Source organism: Oreochromis niloticus, linkage group LG1 (assembly GCF_001858045.2).
Source record: "Oreochromis niloticus isolate F11D_XX linkage group LG1, O_niloticus_UMD_NMBU, whole genome shotgun sequence".
Taxonomy (NCBI): Eukaryota; Metazoa; Chordata; class Actinopteri; order Cichliformes; family Cichlidae; genus Oreochromis; species Oreochromis niloticus.
The window spans coordinates 1111192-1123958 of NC_031965.2; the positions used below are offsets into that span (position 1 = coordinate 1111192).

General features: G+C 43.9%; 1 protein-coding gene across 14 annotated transcripts in view; it reads left to right on the top strand.

Annotated features, from left to right (window-relative positions):
- Nucleotides 1-12767, top strand: part of ppip5k1a (diphosphoinositol pentakisphosphate kinase 1a) — a 33859-nt gene that overhangs the window by 15717 nt on the left and 5375 nt on the right. For 7 of the 14 annotated variants that reach the window (XM_013265153.3, XM_013265154.3, XM_013265157.3 and 4 more), the window contains exons 14-27: nucleotides 516-601; nucleotides 692-817; nucleotides 1296-1417; nucleotides 1575-1757; nucleotides 2659-2800; nucleotides 2919-3142; nucleotides 3636-3763; nucleotides 3847-3961; nucleotides 4059-4166; nucleotides 4729-4857; nucleotides 4948-5088; nucleotides 5379-5472; nucleotides 7173-7298; nucleotides 9274-9336. In XM_013265153.3, coding sequence (XP_013120607.1) covers nucleotides 516-601; nucleotides 692-817; nucleotides 1296-1417; nucleotides 1575-1757; nucleotides 2659-2800; nucleotides 2919-3142; nucleotides 3636-3763; nucleotides 3847-3961; nucleotides 4059-4166; nucleotides 4729-4857; nucleotides 4948-5088; nucleotides 5379-5472; nucleotides 7173-7298; nucleotides 9274-9336 — 1787 coding nt within the window. The remainder of the gene's footprint in view (nucleotides 1-515; nucleotides 602-691; nucleotides 818-1295; nucleotides 1418-1574; nucleotides 1758-2658; nucleotides 2801-2918; nucleotides 3143-3635; nucleotides 3764-3846; nucleotides 3962-4058; nucleotides 4167-4728; nucleotides 4858-4947; nucleotides 5089-5378; nucleotides 5473-7172; nucleotides 7299-9273; nucleotides 9337-12767) is intronic. The other 7 variants (XM_013265156.3, XM_013265160.3, XM_025905953.1 and 4 more) reach the window with 2 other exon arrangements.

The following is a 12767-nucleotide window of genomic DNA, read 5'->3' on the forward strand; positions in this document are numbered from 1 at the left end:
AGTGACTCCAGCAGCATTTCTTTATCACGTGGAAACACTGAGACACACTGAGGTATAAGCACACTTCTTTGTCTTATATTCGCATGTCTCTGGGATTAAATAAACTTCTTTATGCTGACAGGAAGGAGTGTTTCAGTCTGGACCTCGATATAAAACCAGTCTGACATCCTCTGAACAATAATGAGTGAACTTAAAAACGAACCTTTCTAAAGGATGGGGATCGTTCCCAAAGATTTTTATAAAGCTTCTTGTTTTGTTGAAGGTGTTTTGTAGATCTCTTTCTCTGTGTTTATGACCGATGGGTTTCTCAGAAGTTACCAGTTCACTTCTTTTCTACATTTTCATAAGTTTTCAAAGTCAGTCTTTCTGTTATAACACTGCTCAAAATATTTACACTCACAGCCAAGGCCGTATTTTGGTAGCCATCATAAAAGCAAGCCCCTCTTTCCTTATCAGAAGTGACTTGTCATGCATTGCTAACCATAAGTATCTTTGGCTTTTTCCCCATAACAAAGGTACGGTCACTTCTCGGGGATCAACAGAAAAGTGCAGCTTACTTACCTGCCCCATGGGCAGCCCAAGACCTCGAGTGAAGAGGAAGGTAGGAAGACAAAGACATGTTTTATGGCTTCTTCCCAAAGGAACAAGCTAAAGATGAGTGTTGACTGCCCGCCTCTGTGTTCATTTCCAGACACTCGTAAGGAAGGGCCATCGCTGCTGCTGGTGCTGAAGTGGGGGGGGGAGCTGACCCCCGCTGGCAGAGTGCAGGCTGAAGAACTGGGGAGAGCCTTCCGCTGTATGTACCCCGGAGGACAAGGTGAGACACACACAAGCCTGTTTCCTCTGGAACATGGTGTTTACCACACGCAGTGCTGCTGGCATTGTAACTTTGAGCAATAAGCTGGTGATGGAAAAATGAACATGCTGAAATCTCAGGTCCGTGTTGTTAACTCACCAGTTACATGTTATGAAAGGTCTTAAACAGAGAAATGATTTAAAACGAGCCACAAAGCAGCATCAGTCCCACACAGCAGGCTGCTGATGCATAGAAGCTCAGAGCTGTGTGAAATAGAAACACCCATAAATGTGTTTATTTTAGCTAAGGTGCCAGCAGGACCCTTACTTACATGTAACATCAAGTTTGTTTTACATGCTTGGGTCATATGTGTAAATACTTGTTGGCGCGCTACTAAAACTTCAGTTTTTTATGCAGTGTGTTCAGCACCGTCTTCACTCTCTGTGCAGACGAGCTTAAAAGTGTGTGTGTGTGTGTGTGCGCATACTGTGTTCTGTAGGGGACTATGCTGGATTTCCAGGCTGCGGGTTACTGCGCCTACACAGCACCTACAGACACGACCTGAAGATATATGCGTCTGATGAAGGCAGGGTGCAGATGACAGCTGCTGCTTTTGCAAAGGTACGCAGCATCCTGCTGTTCTAAGAGCTTCAGTCAGCACAGAAGTGTAATAACAGAAATAGGAAGGCTGAGACCTTTGAGCTTTAGTACAAGTCACAGCACACACCGTCCAAATAGTGGACGCGCAGTAACTAGTGAAATGTGTCTGTGTGGGCAGGGTTTGCTGGCCCTGGAGGGCGAGCTGACTCCCATCCTGGTGCAGATGGTGAAGAGCGCCAACATGAACGGGTTGCTGGACAACGACAGCGACTCGCTGAGCAGCTGCCAGCACCGTGTCAAAGCCCGGCTACATGAAATCCTGCAGAAGGACAGAGACTTCACCGACGAGGACTACGACAGGGTGACTGACCAGCTGTGTTTACCGTGACATGCCAAAGCAGTTTGTGTGGTTATGTTTGAGAACATGCATGGTAGTAGGGCTGCACAAATAATCCGATTTGAATCTTAATGGCAAAGTGAAAGCAAGTCGAGTATTCTGTAAGCCACGGCCTGATGCTGTGGCTGCATGTGCGAGTCCCTGCGCTGCAGTGATGATGGGAGAAACAAGAGTCTGTCTGAGACAAACAGGAGGTGAAGAGCTCTGCAGAGGTGTGCCTGCACCACAAAGCAGCACATCGACCTTATTCAGCAGCCTGACAGCACAGCAGAGACCACAGCGTGATGAATGTGCATGCAGGCCAGGAGGAGCGGTGCAGTGGTGATAATGTGAATCGTCCGAGTCAGATCTCCATAACTGCGAGCCCATACAGCACGTCAGCATATCTGTAAATGTCACAAAGCCACACTGCATTTGGATCGCATGTGGCCAAAGACGTGCAGTAACCAGTGTGAGAACAAAGGCTTCAGGACGTTTTTTAAGATAATCTTTTTTAAGCGATTCGCTGAGTTTAGGTGATTAAGGATGTTTGTACATAAGCAGGGATGTCACACAGCATATGTATGTGAGTCCAATACAAGTATTTGTGTCACTAATACCAATGAATTCATACGATTTCCATATTGATCCAAATACTGTGGCACTGATTTGCAGTGATACAGGGTGCGCCTCCCTGTGTGTCACCACATGGATCATGTTCCTTGAACTAAATATTTCAGTATTAATCGTTCATTTTTCATGTCACTTCTTTTTGCGTGGTTGGAAGTTTGGCTCTTTTAAGCTTTTGTAAAGTGAAAGTAGTCGTTCGGTTGAGAGAGCAGCTTTTTAATAAAAGCTTTTGCTTTTCTCCATGTGGCTCCTACAGCTAGCACCAACCTGTAGCGCCTCTTTGGTGAATTCAATGAAGATCGTTAAGAACCCAGTGGCCACATGTGACGAGGTTTACGCCCTCATTCAGAGCCTCACCTCCCAGATCCGCAAAAGGATGGAAGACCCCAAGTCTGCAGGTGAGCTCAGGCCTCAGCACGCGTTCTCAAGCTTAAATAAAAACGCCAACATTTTGCTTTTGGAGCTCAGAGTCCCTGAAAGGTGCAGCGAAAGCTGAAAACATCTGTTGCTCACCAGACCTGCAGCTGTACCACAGCGAGACCCTGGAGCTGATGTTGCAGCGCTGGTCCAAGCTAGAGAGAGACTTCCGCATGAAGAACGGCCGCTACGACATCAGTAAAATCCCCGACATTTACGACTGCGTCAAGTACGACGTCATCCACAACGCCACCCTCGGCCTCGAGGACACCCTGGAACTGTTCAGACTGTCTCGAGCTCTGGCTGACATCGTCATCCCACAGGTGAGGGGGTGGGGGGAGACAATAAGGACGGTTCTGAGCGACAGATCCATGCGTTAGTCTTTATATGACTGATGTGCCAATAAACACATGAAACAAGCAGCTCCTCCAGGTGCAAGGAAAAGATGACATGCTGCTGAGGCTAAAGGTTTTATGTGACGGCAGAATCATTTGTGCTGCACTTTACAGCTGATGTTGACTTTGTTTAAAAACACTCAGTATATGTTGAGTGCTATTGTAAACCTATATATAGGCCCACCTATGTAAAATATGATTGATGATGGTAGTGCTGTGATGTGCTGTATAGCTGCTAAAACCAGTGAAACTAAAGGAAAGTTTAGTTTGTGCACAGCTGATATTTTCACTGTAACAAAGTGTAAAACTTTCTTAAGCACCTGAAAATCACACAGTTTACTTTAATTACTCTGATATACTCTGAGTATATGTTAAAGTCATGTAGTATTTTAAGCACATTTGTCTGTTGTTTTTTTTGCAGGAATATGGCATAAACAGAGTGGAGAAACTGGACATAGCATACGCCTACTGCCTCCCACTGGTCAGAAAGATCCAGCTTGACCTGCAGAGGACTCACGAGGACGAGTCTGTCAACAAGCTGCACCCTCTGTGGGTCTAAGATTAGGATTTATGTGACTTAAATAGCGTTCTGACCAACGGGAGAATATTTGACCTCGGTTGTACGTTTGCAGGTACTCTCGAGGGGTGATGTCTCCTGGACGACATGTCAGGACCCGTCTGTATTTCACCAGTGAGAGCCACGTCCACTCCCTGCTCAGCATTTTCCGCTACGGGGGCTTGCTTGATGTAAGCAAATGTCGATCTCACTGAGCTTTGAATGTTTTCAGAGGAGGCACAAAGCTGAAGCTGACTTGTTCTGTGTGTCTGTATACATGTGCAACAGGAGGAGAACGACCAGCAGTGGAAGCGTGCCATGGATTACCTCAGTGCTGTCTCCGAGCTCAACTACATGACTCAGATTGTCATCATGTTGTATGAGGACAACAATAAGGTGTTTTTCTTTCCTTCTGATGTTCTGACTGTTTGTGGCAGACGTACAGTCACGTGGTTCCATTTGTGACATGCTAGCTTTATAGCGTTTCTTCTTTTTATTTGAGTAATACACAGCTGTTTCAGGAGTGCAGCCATCTTTATCTTCTCCTGTTTGAACACCAGCGATTAGTCAGACCCCCCAGCCAAGCTTCACCTGATACCTGGTAGTTGCAGAGTGTTGTGCAGGGCAAATCAGAAATCTCAAAATGTTAGAATATTTTTATGATCAGTCTAAAAACAATAAGCAGCTGAAGGTGTGTCCATGCAGTCGGCTTGAAGTGAAGCTCAGGTTGCTTTGACAGCGTCGTGTCTTTAGTTTGGGTGTTTCATGATCATCATCATCTGCAAAACCGTCAGGTCAGCAGCCTTTGCCATAAATGTGGTTGAAGGTACTGACCTACACAGAGATCCATGGTATTTGTGCTGTTTATACTGAATTTGAGATGCCAGGTTTCAATTGTAAGTTATATTAAAGGCTCACCAATTACAAATTTCTAATAACCGATTTTATCTCGCTACAGGACATCTCCTCTGAGGAGCGCTTCCATGTGGAGCTTCACTTCAGCCCCGGGGTGAAAGGTGTTGAAGAGGAGGAGAACGCTCCCACCGGCTTTGGCTTCAGGCCCGCCTCTGCAGAGGTAGCACGGCAGGTGGGATTGCATCAAAGAGTCTTCCTCATTGCTTTTGTGCAGGTGGCAGCGTTTGCCGTCAGTTTTATACAGTATGTCTGCTCAATCCAGAACGGGCAAAAACAACCCGACCCCAGCAGCCTGGAGGACCTGTCACGGGATGAAACCGACCGGGCTGTGCCGCTGTCTGAGCCAATCACCATTCAGAGGAAGTCCCCACTTATTCGCAACCATAAGACTGGATCCATGGAGGTGAGACTGGCACTGAATGCAGAAAGAAGCAGACCCAGAATAGGAGTTTTAAAATTGTTTCAACAGCTCTTCACTGTAGACACTATAAACAGTGTAACTGAACTCTCTGTTAGGTCCTATAGAGAAGGTGCATTGTTTAAGTTTGCCTGTGTTTTATCCACAGAAGACTTGGTTCCTGTGGTTTTAGCCTCTGGTCTTATCTACGGCTGTATTTCACTAAAAAAAGTAGCGGTGGCTGGTACGTGATGTAAAACATGCTTGTGGTATGTGTGGCGTGTTCTTTCCACCAGGTCCTGTCAGAAACGTCCTCCTCCAAAGTCGGCAGTTACCGCCTCTTCTCGCTCTGCTCTCGTCAGTCCCCGGAGATGAAACAAAGCGGATTAGGTAGGTATTGTAAGGCTCTGTTGCCACGGCAACTGTGTGACAGGACTGAGTGGGAGGCTTGGGTGCAGCTATTTCTCTCGGAAAGACATTTTTATTAATGGAAATGACACAGAATGAGGGCTGTGCTCATTGCTCTGGGAAATGCACACAAGCTTTTTTAGAGCTGAGCATTTTGCAGGTTTGTGATTTCATCAGCATTCAGAGGTAAAACATCCCTCTGTAACAGGGCGGCCTAGTTAACTGAAATAAAATGAATCCTGCATGGATACACGTGTCTGACACTGTTGCTAATTGCTGCTGACATGATTTGAAGGAATCAGAAAGGAAGTCATTTTGAGGTTGTTTCTGCTCCATTCATGCAAACTAAATATGATGAAAATGATTGGTCACCAGTGTCTGTGTGAATCTTGTATTCCGAGTTAAAGAGTGAACCTTTATGCAGGCCCATAAAACCTTGGAGCTTTCTCTGCCTCGGAGCAACTCCAGGGGCTGACTGTGATTGAGCTGTTGAAAAATCCACCTGAAATGTTTCCTCTCTGTCACTCTGTCTTTCAATGATGTGTGAATGACGTCTGAGCTAAAGTCTGAAACATGGATATTGCCAGGTTTGCTGTTAATCCTTCTCAGTTAACTTCTACACTGCGTCTGCACTGGAAGCAATTTGGAGCGTTGTGGTGACCAGAGACCACCGAAGTGAAAGACACTCGGTGATTTCAACAGGCAGAATAACTGCTGGCAACATGAATCGAGCAGGACCACAGAAAATTTTCTCTCTTCCAGCCGAGCATTGAAGTGGCCGCTAACGTGAGGATACTGTCAGCTGACAGATCTGGTAGTAAATACATTCGAGCGGGGATTTCAGACTCCTACATTTCTGTCATTGCGTAAAGAACTTGAATTAAACATGTATTCCCTGAGTTATTTTAATGTAAGAAAAACAAGTGCGGTTTCATCAGCACACCTTAGTTTTTCTACATGATAAAGACATGCTGCTTCAGGCTTAAATTATGAGAAATAAATGTGTAAAATTACAGAAATGTTCTGTTAGCTCGTTGTGCAGCCTCTTCTCAAGTTATAAAATGGACATTTTGGGGGTTTTTTCATGTGAAAATCATACATTTCTTAGACAGTTACTTTAATGTGTGAATGGCCATGGGGGAGGTGTTTATCATTAGGACAAGCTGTAAAACGTATGAAAATACAGTTAAAAGTTTAAACGTTCTGTCCTCCTCCACATTGCCCACATTGGAGTCTTTCGCAAGCCAGTTCTGGCCCCCAGGCCTTATATTTGACACCCCATGCATTAGAGGGTTACCTAGGCAATCGGGGCTTAGTGTCTGCAGCCAGCCATCAGCTTCAAAGCGAATTGTTTCCAGTGTGGACGCAGCGTACACTCCTCTCCTCTTTCTGTACTACTCTTTGATGTTCTTATTGATGTTTAAAGCATTCTGGGAAATGTAGGAATTAAATATGTGAAGCCTTAGCTACAAAGTTGTACTTGATACATTAAAGGGGACCTTTTATGTGGCGTAGTTCTCCGGCCCCTCGTGAGTGCACGGTCTCCCACGAGTCCTTTTTTCTGCTTGTCTCTTTCTTTTTCCTCTTTGTGTCTCTGAATCTGTCTCTGTCTCTTTCTGGTCAGTTGTTTGAGTAACAGCATGTGATGTAGTAGTGACTAACCCGGCCCGCCCCCCTCACAGGCTCTCAGTGCGCTGGGCTCTTCAGCACCACTGTCCTGGGTGGGTCCTCTAGCGCCCCCAACCTGCAGGACTACGCACGCGCGCACCGCAAAAAATTCTCCACCAGCAGTCTGTCCTACAAAGACGGTACGTGTTTGAGACCGCGCGCCTTCACAAACCTGCCTGCACAGGACAACAGCAAATCAGCACACACCTCCTCTGTGTCGTAATGTGTAAATTATATCTGTCTGACCTGCGATGATGTCTGAAAGCTGCACACGTGAACATGAAACATGTTTAAGCTGGAGTCATTACAGTAGATAATCAGTGGACTGGGACAAATATCATGCCCATACATGTATAGAATTTTTTTTTTTTTTCACATTTTTAGTCATATTTCTGTTAACTCCATATTCATTCTAGTCACCATATCCACTGACTCTTTTGTTTCCTCCTTTACTGCTTTGAGTAAACTTGATGTGCTCCTTTTTAGGATTCCTGCCTCAGGCCAAACCAAAACTTCCAAACAGATGCTGACTATTTAATATGTGCCAAACGGGCACCGGGAAATGCAGAAAGGTTTAGCACGGCTGCGCTAAAATGAGTTTTTCAGGATACACTTCAGAGAAGCGTGGCAGTAGATGTACTCTGAGTTTATGGAGTCTCACGTCTGTTTCTTAAAAAAAAAAAAAGTTTTGTAGAATGTCAGTTAAAACCAATATCACTGCAACATCAGAGCTAATTTAGTTAATCAGTAGGTAGGTAACTATTTACACTGCTTACATTGTGGAATTCAGCTTTTAGTGGACGATAGATTCAAAATCTCACCAAAAATCTGAGTTAAACTTTGAAATCGCAGGCGGATCCAAATTGTGTCCTAATGTGGTTAAATGGTGTGTATTATCCTCGTGTCCCTGTATACATTCCCAGTGACATCTGTCAGCTCCTAATGAGCTGACAGATGTTCTTATTACCTGGATCAGGACGTCAGTGAGCTCCTGGACAGTCTTTGGTGGATTTGGATGCACCAATGCATAAGATCCCAGTCAGTGGCATCGATGCCTTCTTCATGCCCACTCTGGTCATGTGAGGCAGGGCTTTGTCCTGCACCAGTAGGGACACAGGACAGTGCCTAATGTCCGAAGCCAGGTTTGGTACCAGGATTTCATCTAGCCACCAGGTAGCAGTACTGACCAACCTGCAGGACCCTTTTTGTTTTGGCTCTCTACCTTGCAATATAAAGCACCTTTGTTCTGTAAAGTAGCACTTATATAGCGCCTTAGCACTATATAAATGGAATAAAGTCATACGCGTCCCCATCACTGTCCCAATGCCTGACTGGTCATGGCAGACGACCTGTTTCACATTTTTACATTCCAACGTGTTTTTTTAATTTCTTAGTCTATCATTATGTTTCTGTTTAGCTGCTGAAGCAACAGAAAACATCATCACTGAGCAGCTAACTGCTCCTCTTCCAAAGTAAGAATCTCATGCTGTACGTCGAAGGTTGTCATGTTGTCCACCAGGTGGCAGTGCGGTATCATAAAGCATCCACCCTCCTGGCTGTCTCACAGTTTGCTCTTTTGTCATCCATCTTGTTCCACCTCATATTCAAGGCTGCAGGGTTCCATTCTGTTTTCAGCCAGTGGACGCTCGCCTGTCAGAGTAGTCGGGGTCATATTTATATTTATGTTCTATGCTGAAGCATCGTAATGTGGGTCAGATTCACTGGTTGCTTTTAAATTGTTGCACACAACCCAGTCAGACTGCACCTGTCACAGTTAAACTTGGAGGCAATGAAAGCAGCATTTAGTCGTGACTATCGGGCTCGTGAATCCTCATGTTTTTAAGTTAAACTCATGTCATTTCACTTTATTAGAAGATGCTGTGCCAGCGTTTCGGCCCACAGCCATCTTCAGCCATCTTTAACCATCCTGTTTGAACAGCACCTTCAGTCAGGGCCGCTTCAGACTGATTCCTAAACCACACATTTGTAGTTGATGACTCTTCTTCTGCACTGCGTCCGCCTTAGACAAGAACAAGAAATGATCAAACCTAATCTACACTTTACTGTGGCTCATAGTAACACTAGTGATTTATTTATTTTTTTTTATTTCCTCAGAGTTGTTGTCTATGCCGGCAGTAAAACGATTTTCTGTGTCGTTTGCAAAGCATCCGACTAATGGTACGTCTGCTTCTTTCAAGTATTTTTCCACTTCACCTACCTTTGTCTTGCATGTCTTCAAACTTTTATAATTTTTTTATTTACCTTGGATTTTTTTAATTTATTTTGTTTTTTCCACATGGCCCTCCAACATTCCAGGTTTCCATTATCTTTTTATTTCTAATTATTTTAATTATATTTTTGTTTACCCATACGCTTTGGACTTTTCTAACACTACCTGACATTCTCTCTCTAACCAGGGTTCCCACTAGTTTGTAAAATATAGTAAAGTAAATACAGAGACAGGGAATGTCAGAGAATCATACAAAGACCCTCACACACATGTGGGAAAAGCCAAATAGGGACTGAAAAATAAAACATTGTTATTGCTGCTGCTCTGCTTTTCAAACTACCAAGTAGAGAAGGGATGTCTTAGAGAAGGGGAGTAGACTGTGCAGCACAGTTTGCCTTCTGTTTTAACAGCAGGTACCAGTTTATATACGTCCCCCAGCAGTGCTGATGTAGTTTGGTCCTGACCAGGAGACTCACAGGTCTGAGATCACTGGGCCAGGTGGAACAAAAACGTCTGAATGACAACTATCAAAGATTTTTTTAAATATTTTTTTCATCAACCCTGCCTTATCAGAGGGCTGTTTTATTTATTGTTGGATTTCAAAAAGTTTTGAGGACTTGCTAAAGACAAAGAAGGCTCAGAAATGAAGCAGAATCTTTTACTGTGGGTCAAAAAGCCACAATTGCAATTTGTGTTCAGCTAATTAAGAACCAGTCAGATGTTTACCAGCCAAAGTCTCACGACTCCCTGTGAGGGTCTGTCTGTAGCAGACGACAGGAGATAGATCCGCGTCAGCGTCACCTTCAGGTGCCGGAGCTGCCGGAGCACAGCATGCCGGAGTCAGGAATTAGGATCCATCTGGTAAAGCTCCAACGATTCTTTTCCTCATTCCTCATCTCGATCGCATGCTCTTTCTCTGTGTCATCATGTTCAGTGTAGCACTCGTTAGGAAGATTTTGATTGGTCACACGTGTTATCAACTCTGGATTGTGTCATTTCATCTGTCTGTCAGCTCAACTTCACGTGGAACAGGTTTGTTAAATTAGATGACAGTTTTTAGCAGTGATACTGTTAAAACAGTAAGAACACAAATCATGTTTTAAACTTCTCACATCTTTTATTTTGGGCCTGTTGTCATTTAATATCTTACTAAAAACCCAGTTCAGTGTTTAAGTTCTTGGATTTATTCATTTTTCATGTTTCATTTTATTTTTTTACAAAGTTGGAAGAACGATGTAGAAGTCGAGCTGAAGTCGGCGTACGTTCCATTTACGATACAACCACCGTTTATTTGCTCATGCAAACGATTTTCAACTTAAGCAAACATGCTGCTGTTCAGTCCTCCAACATCGTTGTGCATCTTCTGCTTCTTCTTCATTTCGGTTGCGTGGCTCAAAACATTGAATTTACCTGAATAGTAGAATAACTTTCTGTGAGAGGCTGCTCCGGCTCCATCGACTCTCTGAAATAATCTCTCTGCCTCCTCAGATGTTGTCCCAAATAAACTGCCCCACTGACATCATGAAATATGCATGAAGGCAGTTTCAACTCCTGGATCAAACCATCAAATTCTCCTTGCTGCTGCTTTCTCTTGAGAACTGGATAAACCCAGAATTGTGCATATTTAGAAAATTTCCTGTTGCTTATTTGCAGCACGCTTGGTGTGTCATGGCCTTTACACATAAAAGAACAATTCTCAGTCTCTTCCTCACAGTGAGGAATACACCATATTACAGATAGTCTTTTGTTTATTTTTTAAGGTTATTGAATGGAAATGTGTTTGTATATTATGAATACATCTTCCAACAAATGAATGCATTCTCGTTAACTTGGAATTTATCCATTCATCCAAAACACTTAGGAGTGGGCACCAGTTTGCCAAAGCCGTCATGTTTCCTCGCCATCTTGAATACAGTAGCAGATATGGACATGGCCACATATGTAGTATGCCAGCTTAGTTATTGCCAATATTGTTACTTAAAGTCAGCAAATTGGACATGTGGGAGGGAGAAAGCTGTAAAAGCTGGTAGTAAGCTAACATGATGCCAGCTAACGTGGGCTACAGTGTTCTAAACATCACCCTTTGATACAAAGTTTGATTACAGAGTTTATTTACTAAGTGTAAAAGTCCAACAATGTTAGTGAAACTGTCTTTGAAAAGGATCTAATGCCTGTAATAGCAGCTAACAGAGGCTAATGCTAACAGAGGCTAACAGCCTCACACACTGGCACAAAGCCACAAAGCCTTACCGCTTACTCAGCGACAAGCTCAGTATGTTCTCAACAAAATGCCTCAGCGTCGCTGTCATTGGACAGAAATGAGCTTTGCTGACTCGTCTTCTCATTTTGGACTCTATGTCTCAGAGTAAACAGACACTCGGCTTGAATTAAAGGAGCCAAGAAGACACAATTCAGTTGACTGCAGTCTGCTGACATCTAGCCAATGTATCTGCATAAGGGAAGAGCACTTGCTAGCTGTGAATACGCCAGACTCTATAGTCTAGCATCACTGCAATCAGACATCAAGAAGGCATTATTAGAGGGAGCTTTTGGTTAAAGTTCAGTGCCAATATAGGATCACTCCTCAAGAGAACATGAAAGCAACTTCTGACTGGTAAACATCTGTCAAATCTAGTGTCATCAGGCTCTGTGTTAACACTGTAGCATGGTGCTGAGGTTCGTTACAGTGTATTCTCTAGCATTAATCTCAAACAGCTGTTAAAAGGAAAAGGAAAAGCCACAGTTCACTAAATGATCTTCCCACCTTCTCAGTTTCCTCTGTTAGAAAGCAGCAGAAGATTGTAAAGAGCCAAGGGTGGGAACCCTGTTGATTGATCACCATTACCCCAATAATTCAGTTATTGCCTTTTTTTTTTATTTCCCCCCTCCCAGTCAATAGGTGTGTGTGTGTGTGTGTGTGTGTGTGTGTGTGTGTGTGTACACGTAACATATACACCTGTGGTCCTTATCGTAGAGGATGTCAGCTGAGCTCATTGTTCAAACACCACAAACAATAATCAGTGTTTAACCCGTCCCTTCTTTCCTCTGAGCTCAGCCTCGGTGATTTGAAACCTGCGACTTTTCCTCCTGGTTTGCTCGTCCAGTCACAGCCAATCAAACCAGGATCAGCTCCTACTGGCAAACTGGGAAAGGCTTAAGGCTTGGCTCATCCCATCTCCTTTGTCTCTTGGGTTTTCCTTTTTAAATTCATTAGCACACAGATGTTCACAAAACCTGAAACTTTCTTTTCCACTGCTTTGTGACGGGTGTTGAGTCAGGGGAGCTGTAGTCACCCTAGCAGCAAGCATGATATTGCTCTGGACCACATGCTGGTGTGCTCAGCTGGCTTTTCTGTCCTCCAAGGAACTGGTTTAAATGG